General features: G+C 35.7%; 1 protein-coding gene across 1 annotated transcript in view; it reads left to right on the top strand.

The window, feature by feature from the left end:
- Window positions 1-14986, top strand: part of LUZP2 (leucine zipper protein 2) — a 201334-nt gene that overhangs the window by 89517 nt on the left and 96831 nt on the right. Inside the window, exons 2-5 of the mRNA XM_064452844.1 lie at window positions 3946-4063; window positions 5440-5510; window positions 6360-6441; window positions 13439-13501. Of these exons, the coding sequence (XP_064308914.1) occupies window positions 3946-4063; window positions 5440-5510; window positions 6360-6441; window positions 13439-13501 (334 nt within the window). The remainder of the gene's footprint in view (window positions 1-3945; window positions 4064-5439; window positions 5511-6359; window positions 6442-13438; window positions 13502-14986) is intronic.

Here is a 14986-nt window from a genome sequence, read left to right as displayed (position 1 = left end):
TCTAAGTGTCTTTTGAACACATCCAGGGATAGTGACTCTCCCACCTCTCTGGGCAGCCTGTTCCAGTGCTTAATAACTGTTTCAGTGAAGAAATTTTTCCTAATATCCAATCTAAACCTACCCTGATACAACTTGAGGTCACTTCCTCTCATCCTATCACTTCTTTCTTGTTAAAAGAGACCAACACCCACCTCGCTACAGCCTCCTCTCAGTTGCTGAGAGCGATAAGGTCTCCCCTCAGCCTCCTCTTCTCCAGGCTAAACCCCACCAGCTCCCTCAGCCCCTTCTCCTCAGACTTGTTCTCCAGACCCTTCCCCAGCTCCATTGCCCTTCTCTGGACACTCTCAAGCACCTCAATTTTCTTGTTAGTTAATCAGATTCCGAGGAGTTTGCTGATGTTAAGCAGGATGAAAATCTCTATTTCTGATTATATATTTTGTGATTCATATGTTTTCACATATGAAAAAAATCTTAGTATGTCATGATGGAAATAATGTTTTCTAACATTAGCTTCAGAAGAAAACACTGTTCTTTTCATATAATAGCACAGCTGCAGAGTGTGGGCATGCTGATGTGGAAACGTGATTTTACTTCTTCTAGAATGGCCTGTTTATCCACACTTACAATTATATTGCATATATGTGTGTTAAACCTTCCAAAGAGTGGTTATCAAATTTTGAGTCTCCCAAATTTTGGTCAAAGGGAAGAATAAGAAAAACAATTAACCATGGACCTTTTCTTAATATTAACAAGGTTCTCTAGGCTGGGTTTAAAGAAAATGTAAAAGTGAAGACACATTCAGTTTTGTGGAAGAAGGTGAGAGTGTTTGAATAATGTAAGTGGTTCATGATTAGACCACCAATTTTCACCTGAGTTCTATTTTGTTGGTCTCAATGATATGAGTTTACTATGGGGAAATTGAGGTCACCAAAAGAGATGAGCTAATCTGAGGGTTTGTTTGCTTTCACACAGGTGCGTAGTTGAATTTTACTGTCTTCAAATACATGGACACTATTTTTGGACGCAGTGCTAAGAGTCAAAGCTTGATATGAGAGATAATATTGTCCAGAATTTAAAACTTTTGAGGATCTGAGAGTTAATAGATCTGATAGATCTGGCTTGGATCTTCACTCTTCTTTCCTTTTTTAAAATTGTCGTCTAAGAGTTCTGAGGGTTTCGTTTATTTTGTGACTCACTATGTTAAGTTCTTGGCTTTTAGGCTGCTCCTTCCTGCCTGGTGTCTCATAAAATACAATATGAAGGAAAGTATAAGTGCAGGCATGGTTTATATTAAATTTAAGTTTAAAATTTGGGAAATGTTCTAGTTTATGCTGATTGGTATGTATCAGTATTTACAAGACAACAGAGTGAAATTTGTGCCAACTGAACACCCATGGGGCAGCAAAATCTTCTGCTTGGGACAGATGGCCTTTAAATGCTCAAGGTAAACTGGAATTGGTGGGGGGGGTACTTTAAAGTGATCATTAAGAGTGTGTTATCACTTGCAGGTAATTTTTTTAAATGCAGGGTTTAACTTTAATCAAAAGCATGGCATTTCAATGGCAAAAGAGACCATTAAGTCGAGCACACTTTTCATGGCGCTTAAAACAGAATGGAAGTGATGACCATACTGAAACTACCTGATTACTTTTAGCAGGAGGAAATTCCTCCTTGACCTCTGTTCATCAGCAAATTAAAACAGGAGTATTCTCTGAAGCTTGTCAGGCTGATTACACATAATGTTCTTACTACCGCTGAGGTGAGCCAGCTCTTTTACAGTGATGTATACCTGGTTTAAAATCACCCATAGCTGGAATGGTAACAAAAAGGTTTTTCTATATAAAACTTAATGTAGGAGATTTTATTTACATTTCATGTAACAATCAGAATGCTAATATTTATCAGGTATTCTAGCACTGGATAGATTTAATGCATATATCAGTAGGTTCTTTCATTCAACTTGAAAGAAAAATTTGAACCAAACTCTCCATGTAAATAATGTTAAATTCTGGAAGGTTCAAAATCTTGGCATATGGATTTTCTTGTAAATCCGTGATGAGTTTGACTACATGACCTCTATTTGAGATCATTTATTTTTGGTAACATTAGTTATCCATACCAAGTATAACCAAAATATGTAAGTGTGCTGTGCTGTTTAGTTACTAGTAGGTACTCATAGCTGAGTCCTGGCATTATCTCCTTAGACTGACTTTACGCTGAGTCTCTTAAAGTTGTTCTCAGAGGCACTTTTTTTTCTCCCACTGCATCTGCAGTTTTTCCTTTCCCCTGGTAGAGTAACACAGTCAATATTGTCTGAAACCACAGTTCCTTGAAATAAAGTTAATCCACAAATTTAAAGAAAAAAAAATTTGTAAAGGGAAAAAAAAATACTTAGAGCTGGTCTTTTTATCTACCAGCTATGGAACGATTTAGAAAGATTGTAGTTTTTATATTACCATCCTTGGAAAGCTTAACATTTTTTGGTGTTGGGGTGTGTGTGTGTCTCTCTCTCCTCTTTTCCTTTTCAACTTTCCTCTAAAAGAGAACTTCTACTGTAAAGTGAAACAGTCGACCTAGCAATTGTGCTGAAGGTCTTCACTGAAAATGTTGGGTGTTACAGTGCAGACCAAAACATCTCAGTTCGTATTTTGCAGCAACAAGCAGAAATTGGAAATGTTTTGTGTTTCATTAGAGATGCAAACTCAAAGAACTCTACCCTTTTTCATTTGCAACATTCTATCAAAGCTGAATATAATTATTGCTGAAACTTCAATATAATGTTAAGATTCTTTGCCTAAAGTCTTGTGTTGATGAAGGAGACATTTGATTCACTTTAATGTCTCCTAGGAATCCAAAGTATCTTTTACTATAGAATAATTTTATCTTTTTCATATATCTAGCATATTTTGTGGGCTGTCTATTGCTAAAATAAACAAAAGCGATATGAGATAGCATATTTAATTTGCTTTACTGAGTTTCTTGCTAACTTGTGTATTCAAAATCCATTAAAGGAGCCTTAAGATTCCTGTTTAACTTCAAGGTCATGGGTCCAATAATAAAAGAGTACTGATGTGTTACAGAGTTGACGTTCCTTTTTCCCCCCTCAGAACCAGAGGTACAGCAAGGGCAAAAAAAAGAAAATTATTTTAAAGTGAAGTTTTAGAAGGAATGGATGTTTCAATTCACTGATCAGTCTTCCTCAAAATGACAAATTTAAATGAAAAAGTATGTTGCTTTAGAATTAACTGTAATGTTTGCTTTTTTTTTCCTGAAATAGGGTATGAGAGTTGAATCTGTATTTCATTCAACCTAAACCAATATGCATTGGATTTATTTCATTGTGGGTTTTATAGAAACTTTAAAATGTATACTTACATTCCAAGTAAGAATTACCATTTTGAAAAGGATAGAATATTTTGACTTCTCCATTAACTGATAATTAGGTTTGATTCTTTTAGCGTATTTGTCAGTTCTAGTTTATACTGTGAGGAGGTTTAAACGGGGGGAAATTATGGAGTGAAATAAATTCTATAAAGTTCAAATAGATCTGAATCATCCTTCCCTCAGATTATTGGGTGTCACAAAACTTAATACTTTCAAATTTTTTCTTCGTTTCTTGCATGGAACATCTTTTAAATAAGAAAAATCCCACGCTGTGTACCATAATTCATGTTAAATACATCTCCTGTTCATCACAGACAATACACCATTCACAGTGTTTCAGTCTGATAATTTGCATACTCAGATGCAGCACATCATTTTGACATATAAAACATTTATCTACATTAGGAGAAATCAAGTTGTTATATAGAGGCACAGGGACATACTCCAGTTTGGAATCTATAAAGCGTGTTGGTATTAGTTCAATTTGGATGAACTAAGACTGTTTTTAAATGTATTGAGTAATGTTTTGAGAAGATCTTATGCTTTAATTTTCTGTGTTAGACAGGGCTATGAAGAACTGGAAAGACAACTGAAAGAAGTCTTTAAGGAAAGGAGCAATATCCTTCGTCAACTCTCAAAGACGTCTAAAGAACTTGAGGGAATTAAAGTAAACCTCCAGGTTAGGCTATGTCTCGGTTTCTGTAGGATTAATTACCTTGATTTTTTTCATATTGATATCTATTTATTACAAAATATAGGGTGCTGTTTTTTTAAATATGTGAATAATTACTGTTTTGTTTTCTTGTACTTAACATAAAACTGATGTTTTTTGGAAAAAGTAAGCCTAATGTGTTGGGCCCTTGGGTCAGTCAAAAAAAAAAAGGAAATATGAAAATAGAGGGAAGGGAAGGAAAAACAATAAGCTGTCTTAGTGGACTTACCATACATTTGTCCTGGCACCTACTATAAAGGATTTCCTTTGCTGTTGCAGGTTACATCCTTGCTGATGAGTTACGTATACTCGGTGTAGTTTAGCTGCTCACTTGACATACCTGACGTGCCATATATACTGACTGACTGGATTTACCACAGGGCATTACTTTACAAATTTAGCTGACACGTTGTGCTACATGAGCCTGCAACTAGAGCTGACACACCTCTCCGTTTCACTTTTGGGTGTCATGGGTAGGCTGAAAGGGCAATAGTCAGATTAGCTCTGGAGTCAAATTAGTTCCTTGGAGCTAAAAACAGATTAAAAGTCCTCCTCTGGATTTGAGGTCCTCAAATCACCAGGTGTTCACTTAAGAGTCTTTTCCAGATGTAGTCTGTTGGTCTGGTAAAAACATTCAGACTCATTATCAGTTGAGATTTGTCTATGTCACACCATTTTAAATGACAATATTTTCCTGATATTGCATTTTTATTGATAAGTTGATATAAGATGGATGTGGAAAAATATAAGGAGCAGCATCCCTATATCTGTTTACAGGAGAATGCTGGTACTGTGTCTCAATGCTGTGCTATATTATAGTATTATATTATCTTATATTTCAAACTTCTCTGGTTCTAATTAAGATGAACTGTGGCCTGTTGAACCTTCTCTCTTTTGGTTTTTTTTGAGTACTTTATCATTATAACAAAGTTATTTGAGAATGGGATTTGTTATGCAGCACAGCTGAAGCTAGTACTCAACAAAATTATGAGTTATTTTAGACTAAACACTGCTGAGATCCAGATACAAGCAAAGAGCTATAGTATTATCTTCTGTATATACACATTTATCTTTGTCATACGATCCTACTGCTTTTAGACATTTGCTTGTCTCTAAATCTACTTATTTGAGCAGATGTTATTGAATATTTGAAAACCAGCTGTATACAGTTAGCTGTTCTGAGTTATGATAACAGAAAAGTCAGGCTATTCCTCCGTTTTTTCACAAGTGGTAATATCTGTAATTTACTGGGAGCATTTTATGAACAAGGACCAAATTAATCATTTCACAGATGAATAGCATCAAAGATCTGTTTGGTAATAGATTTATTCCTTTTCTATCAGTCTTTGAAAAATGATGAAGCATCAGCCAAAAATGATGTGCAGAAACTTCTGGAACTGGGCCAAAAGCAAAGGTAAGACCCCACCTCCTCCCTTCTCTTTCTGTTTCCAGACTGAAAACTGTCAGACTAGGAAATTCCATCTTTCCTTTTACTTTGATCTACAAACACCAGTGTCTGTATTTCAGACTCTGCTCATTATAACAGTAAAATAAGGACAGGGAATGTTATTTTAGGAATTTTTTGAAACAAATGATGTATTAGCTAATATTGGACAGCCACAGCTCCAAGATGTGTCATATGCTGTTGGGTTAGAAAGAGGTGGCCAGCAGTGGAGCTCAGCCCGCTGCAGTTCTTGCAATTTGAAGAAATTCTCTAACTGCATGAAAATGCAAAAGGCTTTTTTTGTTGAAATGAAGCTCAACCCAAACGACTATCCTATTGGGTTTTTTTCTTGTCCAGTTGTATGCCAGAATCTTCTACTGACTTTTGTGTGGCTTGTCTCCAGAAACAGCCAGGTGAAGGCTGAATTTTATCAGACCATTTACTTACATATTTTAAAGCAGTTATAAATTAGTTCTTATTGATAATGGCATGGTTGCATTTTGGTGTGTTTTCAGTAGCCAGCTTTCCTGATGTTTTCGGTGCCAATCCTTTTTGCTAAAAATTATACACTGGCAGATGTTTTGCACAGCAGGCTACTGAGTACATAGAAAAGGTGGCCAACTTTCATCATGGGTAATTTTTGTCTCGTGTTGGCACTATTGTTCATGAGGTCATTATGATTAAATTAGCAAGACTCATAGACACAGGATATCTATCTGTTACTCTGAATAATTAAAGGTGCCTTTTCTTGAATCTGAAGAATTATTTCTTTATGGACACTTGTGATGAATTTTGTGTTCTGTGTTTTCAAAAAACTAGGGAAGAAATGAAATCTCTCCAGGAAGCCTTTCAAAAGCAGCTTAATGAGGCAACTGAGAAAGCAGAAAAGCAGCAGGCTACTGTGAGTGATTCCCTGTCCTTCTTTCATTATTTTCATTTGTTTCTTCCTTCTTTCTTCTAATCCTTCTGCCTTGAGACTTTGTCATTAGCTCAAATAACTTTGTATGTAAAAAAACTTCGATGTCAAGTGTGTGTTAGAACTCTGCAAGCTTCAGAAGAGAGGAGCTGAAAAAAAGTTTGTATGTTCAAAAGCACTGAGATCCCTGTCTTCATTAATTTCTGCAGGATTTAGGTGTGTGTATACACTTTTGGAGATTTGGACCTGGAGACATGGACATAAGACCTTTCCCTGATGAATTAATCTTTATGGACCTTCATGTCTCATGTACCAATGTACCCTGTCATACATCCATTGACTTTTTTTGAATATATACCAACTTTCAGCATCAAAATAGAATCATAGAAGAGTGTCCAATTTCAACCACAGTAGATCTATGTATAAGAATGTATTAGGTCCCAGTAAGATTTCATGCTTAATGAATGTTTCTGGAAAAATTGTATGATTGGTTGGATTTTTGTGTGGCACTGGAATACTGTGGGCCATAAATAGTTGCATTTTTCTACTGCAGGAAAAAAAAAAGTAGAATCACATTTTCTCTTTAATTCTAGCGTGTAAAAAGGAAATGTTTCCTATATTGGTTAGTAGTAGTCCTATAACATGAGTACTACTGAGCATAAGTTGACTAAATAATCTCCAGAGGTCTTTTCAAACCTCAAGTATTCTGTGATTCTAACTCTAGACTTGAAAGCAAGCTGCTAGAAGGATTTATAGAATATCTGCACTCTTTAAGATGGTTTTGTACTGAAGCAAGATATATTGTCCTGAAATAAGAAAACAAACGAGAACCTAGTCTTCACAGCTGAGTACTCAGAACAAGCTGGTCATAAGTTGTCTTTTTCCAGGTGCACAGACACATTCCTACTAGCTTTATCAGCACAACGAATTCCAGTCCTACAAATTAAAAGCAGAAAACATATATCATTATTTAATCTCTTAGATTTTGATATTCAAGACTAATTCAGCTGTGGGTTAACTAAATCTCGGATGTAGTGAATGGGTTATTGGCTCAGTTGTTCTTTGTGATACAGCGTACTTTCAACTTAAGCAGTAGTGCCTTGTGTGAATTCAGTCAGCACCCTAGCACTGGGAAAGAGCATAAGATATGTTCTACACAAGTCAAACAAAATCTACTGTTAACTGTTAGCAAAAACGTGCAGAAAGTGCAGGGAAAACCCCTCTGAGTTTATAACAGGACTTGGTTTGGAGTCTTGTCAGCTGATGGGAGAAACTGAATTCTTGAGCTGTAATCTAAAATTTGCCTATAATAGAATATAAAATTTACCACCGATTTTAAGGAAAGCAGAACTGTGTCCTTGGTTTGTGACATTTCTTTATGCCTCAGAGCATAATGTACTTAATGGAGCTCACCAATACAGTGAGACTGCACGAATATTCAAAAAGTGCTTTAGCATCATTGGATGAAAGCTGCAATAGAAATTGAAATAAATATTACTGTCGCGCAGGGTTACTTTACACCTGGTTTCTCATGTGTTTCATGTTTTTCTGACAGCAACGTGAATGCTGTGAAAGAAAGTCTAGGTACTTTGAGGCAAGCCTAGCTAGAGGATGGGAGCTTGAATTTAATTCTAATTTAATGAATTGTGGGTCTTGTTTCTAATCCAATTTAAGCACATTTTATTCTACAGGATTTGTTAAAGTAAATCTTGATTTTCATCAGAGTAAATAAGAATAGAATTACATTTCTCAGAGCCACATGAATAAAGCACTGGAGGGGGGTTAGAAATACATATTTCTTTTCCGCGCTTGCTGAGGAGGCAGAGTGCAATGCTTACTCTATGTTAATTGGCTGTATATATTCAACAGGGAACACCTGCCTGAAGGGGTTCTTTATTTGGTAAATGCAAAAGCGTAAGTAAGAATTTACAAGAATTAAGTCAAATTACATGACCAATAACCTGGAAAGTATTCAAGGACTCTGACAAAACCAAAAGAGCAAGGGAGGCGCCGCAGCAATACGTGACACTTTGCATCCATGTCTTGCGCAATGAAAGGCACAACTCTTCACTATCAGTTGCACAAATGATTCATCAGAAACAGTGTTATCAACAGTATTGTGCATGCTTATCCTTTTTTTTTTTTTGACCTTTAAGACTAGAGAAGCCAAGAACGGTAGGCAGCTAAAAAATTGCCGTCCTGAGGATCTGCTGAAGTGCTGGTGGGTACAGTCTCTCAGAGAGCAGCCAGTAGAGCTGCTGCTAAGTAGTAACAACCTTCTGAGGGGAGAGGCAGCAACTCAGGCTTGAGGAAACAAAAATGAGGAGTCCTTTACACTACTGAGTACACTGGGGACTGACCTGGGGGCCCTTAGCAGGAGGGAGCACTCCCTTTCTGGGTCCTTTGTCTTCTGCATCTGTAACACTGACATAGAAAGAACAGCAGCAGTTTGTCTTGGGAGAGGTCTTTTCCTGAAAATATCTGGCAGACCTGAGATAAATTTATGCCTCTTGTTTCAGCTGCTCTGTCTGGGATATGAAAATGTGCAGAGGAATAGTAGTTATGATAATGATGGTTTACATTTTAGAGTAGTCCTATGTTGCCAAGTTCAAGGTCAAATACGGTCTTGCAGAAAGCCTTGGGTTGTCAGGGAGCTTCTCTACAGACCATCTCACACTAGAACTATGGATTATTTGTACATCAAAAAGCATTCCTTAAATAGAGAAAGCTTGTTAGTCAGAAGCACCATACCATGTTTAGGTATACAATATGTATGTAAAATGTGTAAAACAAAATTCCAAAAAACCCTTTGTCCTCTAACAATTGATGAAGCTTGACAGAATTTTTTGGTCTGCATTTAATATAAAATACCTAAGCAATTTATCATAGGTTGTTATGCAGTAAAAAATGTTATTGATAATGTAAAGCTATGTCTCTGAATATGAAGTGGAACCGCTTCGTCCAGAAACAGGATTAGGAACCATGGATTAATTTTCACTTTTGTTAACAGAGGCAGAGGACAAATGACATGTGTAACTTGAAAGTGTTTTTTTTTCCAGTGAATTTGAATAAATAGGGTAAATAGTAATTCTGTATCTCTGCATTAAGTTAACAGGCTCTTAGAACTTGTTGGAGAAGGACCCTTCACTTGACTATGATTCATGCTAACTGCTTGTATCTTAACAAATGGGTTTTTTTAGGAAGTGACCTTGAGGTTTGTAAAGTTGTGTCCTGTGAACTGTAATTAAAGTGTATGAAAAGAGCTGGACAGCTCTGGATGAGACAGAAAGAAAAGAAGGGAACAAGGAAATACCCAAAAATAGTTTGGCTAAATAGACTATGCTTAGTCTGCATTTTATGTTCTGTTCCTGTTGTTATTTTATATCGTGCTAACAATTTTTAAAAAGACGTGGTGGTGGTGTTTGACAATACAATTCTAGTACAGTCTGTCAAAATAAAGAGGAAAATATGACTGTGTAAACTCCTTTTCCCACTTGCTCGGTGTTTACTAGGAAAAATGAGAAGTAACACATTACGCATGTGATGACTTGTAAAAGTAAACAATATTTTGAAAACAGTAGGGTTTTTCTTAGTAATAAAAGACTAAGAGTACGGGGAATTTAATTCAGATATTCACCACTAAACAAGAATCTTAAGAAGCATCACAAACTTATGCCTACAGTATTTTTAATAAAAAGATCAGATGTTCATTTCACTTCAGAAATATTTATTTAGCTTAGTAACAGCCCTTATGACAGGTCCTAAAGTCCTAAATATCTCTTTGACAAAAATCTGATTTATTAATTAAAATATAACATACAGCTTGAAAGCTACATTCATCTAAAATTCTAGTAGGTAAAAAATATATTTAGGTTTGCTTTTAGAAGTATATAACTCTTTGTAGAGCTCTTTTCTCCAAAGATAAGAATATTTCCTCTGTTTTAGGTAATAGCCTAACCAGTTCTTTCTGGCTTTTGGAGTCAACTCCTACAAAATAACTTGAAAATTAGACCATGAAAATCAACACTGAGTACGTTAGGTTTTCCAGATTTTGCCAAAATAGTTAGGTGTTAACGAATGTATTCCAAACCCATCTGAACTGCTCATGTCTTAGTCCTGAGCAAGATACAAGAAGTCTGGAGGTAAGCAAATAAACACACAGCTGAGCTTCGACTGTGTGGTAATGATGTTATATTGGTATTCTTCCATCCTTCATCTGTAGTGAATAACTAACTATTGTCTGACTCTTAGAATTAGATCACTGCCATCTGCTAAAGCATTCTGTATTTCAATGGGGGGAAATTTAATTTGAACATTTCAAGGTCACAAACTGCTGTGCATAAAGGCCACTGGATAGAAGCTGTTGCCTTTAATAAACGTAATGAGCTCTGAAACACACAAAGCTCTGAGTACCTTGGATGTCTGTCTCCAGGAGACAGAAGCAGTGTCCTTGCTTAATATTGCAAAGCTCAGCCTTAGAACAATATATTTTCCTTATGTATTTTCATAATTACAGCTAGATAGTCATTAAAGGCAGCCAAGATCTGGAAAGAGGTGAATGTCAAACAAGAACAAAGCGTGGGTAGAAAGGAAGAAGAGGTGGAGAAAGTTTTAGTTTCAATTTCTCAGTTTCTGTGCCTTTTAATTTAGATTTGGGTATAAAAGTCCATTCTTGTTTATTATGCTGTCGGGATTTGGTGACTGAAAGTAGAATTATTACATGTCTTCTGGAAAACGGTATTATGCGTTGTCCTTGGGACTGTCTAAAAGCATCGTGCAAATGGTCTGATACAGACCAATCTGCCTTAAAGCATGAAATTATAGGCAAAGATGCATTTAAATGATAATCTCTGTATTAGCTCCAGTAGCCAAGCCATATAAATCCCTCCTATGTAGCTCTCTATAGCTGTACTTATGACTAAGTGGCTGTTCAGCTGTAAGACATTTAGTAGAAGCACTTTAAAAATGTGTTATAGTATGAAAGCAAAAAAGAATGACTTTTTAATTAATACTGGTATTGTTTTAAAAAAGGGATTTAAATTTTTTAAAAATTATTCAGGTACACTAAAACAGTAAGTTTGCACTATTTAAGACGTCCTTATCAGTGATATCAGAGGCACGTGTGCATAAATAGTAATTAAAAAAAAATTACTGGTTTTACTAACATGGATTGCTGATTAAATTAACAGTTCTGTGGTGTCTTAAATATCTCTCCATTAGAAGATCCAAGCTGATACTTACAGACTATGTATAGAGAGCACACAGATGATAATTTTAGTATCATATCTCTTTAATTATTTCATATATATTTAGATTTAGAAGTGAAGTGTTTTGAAGGAATATTAATATTCTCTTGAGAGTTACAACTAAGAAAGGGAACGCTCTTTAACGAAGGTCAGGATATTATTTTTATCAGTATTTAATGGTAGCTGGTAAATCTTTTGAACAGCCAAAAACCCAAAACACACCATGTGAATAGTTACCTTTTTCTTCAGTTAATCCTGTTCTCATATCTTGATTGTGACCTTTATTTATTGTTGTGCAAAATCTTCATATTTATTATACAATATACATGTCCCTATTTGGGGACGTGATTGCTAGGCAAGTGCTAAATATATTCATCTTCTGATAAAACATCACCTTCAGTGGTAGCTGGATGTGCAGTTGGTATTTCTACAACTAAACCACTCAGACAAATTTAGGAAGTTTGCAAAAGAAGTAACGCTCATACGTGTCAGTTGGCACTAGTCGCATGGACCCCCGCCTACCTTTCTCTCTTAAGTGATGATATTGTTCTCTGACTTCTCTTTTGATACAGATGAAAGTGATGTCAAGTCCAGTGGTTTTTAAATTACTGACATCTGTCTACTTGAGTGTGGACGTGATTCTAAGAAGAGCTGTCAAATCATGCAGATTCATTGTCATTTTTTATCTGCGTGACATCCAAACCATTAATCTCTAGGTCAATGCCTCCATAATCTAAACCTGTTTTCTTACAGAGGTTTTGTTTTTCCTTAACAAATCTGCTGCAATGTCAGATGAACTGTAGTTTCCTATGAACTGAGGTAGGCTTTTGTATCAATGGGGGAGAGAATGCGGCATGGGGCACTGGGGATATAGGGGTGAGTATTTTGCTAATTAAGGTATCCAAGAGCATCTTCCTTCAAAGTGAAAGATGTGTTCTTTTAATCCCAGTTGTTATGATTATGTCCTCCTTTCTCTCATTATGTTCCATATACCGGGAGGAAAGCTCAGTCCTGAAAGGAACTTAGACTGATTTGTAAAAACAATCTTTTAAACAGTGTTTGATTAAATTAAATCTTAGTTTTAAGATAGGAATATCTACTTTCCAAGGCAAGTCATTAAAATAAATAGGAACTAAAGATCAGACCTGAATGCTCTTGCATATAATACCCTTTATTCTACAGGTGAGTCTGATCAGAATCGAGGGGTTTATCTCATTAGGACCAGTACCATAGCATTCATATCAAACAACTGTGTTAGAAACCTACTATGATAGATGCCATTTTCTTAGGGGGTTAAAAAAATTTTAGATCATAAAATCATTTGAGATTGTTACAAAAATCCTTAGTTCTCTAAAGATCATGTGGGACTTCATTGTGGGAAATAACCACTATCTACTGATGCAAAAGCAAAGTCAGCCTATTTACCTACAGCGATTTTTCTTCTCTTGATTATAAGTGTTCTAGTAAATATCATGGTAAAGGTTTATAGATTTACCAAACACCTAACTGCAGCCTATACCAAATTGGTATGTAAGCAGAAGTTTTCAAAGATAACTTATTGCTAGAAACATATGTAAGGTGGGGTTTTTGGCTTCGTTTTGGGTGGTATTATTGGTGGTTTGGGTTTTCTTTTTATTTTTCAAAGATGCAAGTAGAGTAAAAAAAATATTTAATGGTTAAACTGATGCTAATGTACATCTCAACAGCTCACACTCAATGTTTCTTTAAACTTGTAGATTAACTTTCTGAAGACTGAAATGGAAAGGAAGAGCAAAATGATCCGTGACCTCCAAAACGAGGTAAGAGAAACATTTAATTGTCATCTCCATTCAGAGTTTACCCTGAAAGAGATTATTATTTGGCTTCATGTTTAAAACACATGTTGTAGTAGAAAGATAAAGCTCCAGTGAAATAATTCAAACACAAAAGCACACAAAAATGACGGTGTGCATTTAGAAATAATATTTTACGGAATGCAACTATTGACTCCTTGCTACTGGTGCATAGGTCCATAGTACACCGCTGTAACTTTTGCTGTACGTACGAGTTGTGCTTTTTCAGAAAGAAATACTTAATTCAGTTCTATAGATTATTGATACACAGTGGAAGTTTATCCACCGTGTTATTACCTGCTTTAAAAATAAACAGCAAGAGGAGGATGAAAGGAAATGTAATCTCAGAAATGAGAGTCTTAATAAAATTTTAAAAAACCACATGCATACAATGTTTTCTTAAGCTTTATATGTCATGAATATTAATCCCAAAATGATCCCCAAATCCCAAATAAAACATAAACCATATTTTATTTAACTTTTGTTAGTATTAAACTGAATTTATTTTGAAATTTTATCTTGGAATAGAACTTAAAATATTTGAGCAGCATCATATTTTCTTCTCCTTATCTTTTACTCCCCAAACAATTGTTCTAAATCAGGATATAGTTTCCCTTTCCATATCTTCATTTTGCAAAGACCTTTGCACTCGAAATTATTTTATTCAGGTGATCTCTTGTTCTCTTACCAGCCAGGTTTCTTGTCTTTATCTGTTCTGTTCAATTGTTACCTTTTGCTCTTCTAAGTTATTCTGAGTTTGATGTGTATGAAAACTTGATCTACCTAAAGCACTGATTTAAACAGTGAGCTTTGATGTATTTGGTCTATGAGAGTGTATATATACGGTCAGTCTGGAAAAAAGTGCACATTACTTTTTAACTTGCAAAGGAAACGTTGTCTGTTTCAGTTGTACGTGTTATTCAAGCCACATTCTCAGTTGTCGCCATCTATAGTTGCAACTGCCTTGCTTTCTTTTCCCACTCGTGATCACCACATGTTTTGCAGTTGAGCCTGTTAATTCTAATAAATCATATCAGTCTGATCGTATTGACCAGCTGTAAAAAATCCTGTCTCTCATCACACACAAATAAATACTACGTTAGTCAATGTTCAAACTGCCTGCCTGCTAATGATTTACTTAGGTAGTTCAGTAGACTTCTGTAATATTCAGTGTGTCTATAGGACAATTTAGGAAATCTGCTTTGAAAGGAATCTTTCTTTTTGGCACCAACAGTATTTGTTCCTCAATGTAAGGACAGACTGTTTCGGCAACATTTTATTTCCTGCTACCCTCCTGTCTGAATTTGCAAGCACTGGCTGTGTAAACTGGATGTACGATGTTGCAAGTGTTTGAGGCCTATCATAGGGCCTTTCAGAGAAGCACCAAATTGTGTGTACCTGCAGTTTTATGTTTCTAGTGTGTGTCAGTCTGCAGAGTGACTAAGCATCTCC

The sequence above is a fragment of the Phalacrocorax carbo genome, chromosome 5, assembly GCF_963921805.1.
Source record: "Phalacrocorax carbo chromosome 5, bPhaCar2.1, whole genome shotgun sequence".
NCBI lineage: Eukaryota > Metazoa > Chordata > Aves > Suliformes > Phalacrocoracidae > Phalacrocorax > Phalacrocorax carbo.
Note: the sequence above shows the minus strand (reverse complement) of the source record. Positions and strands in the feature narration are given on the sequence as shown.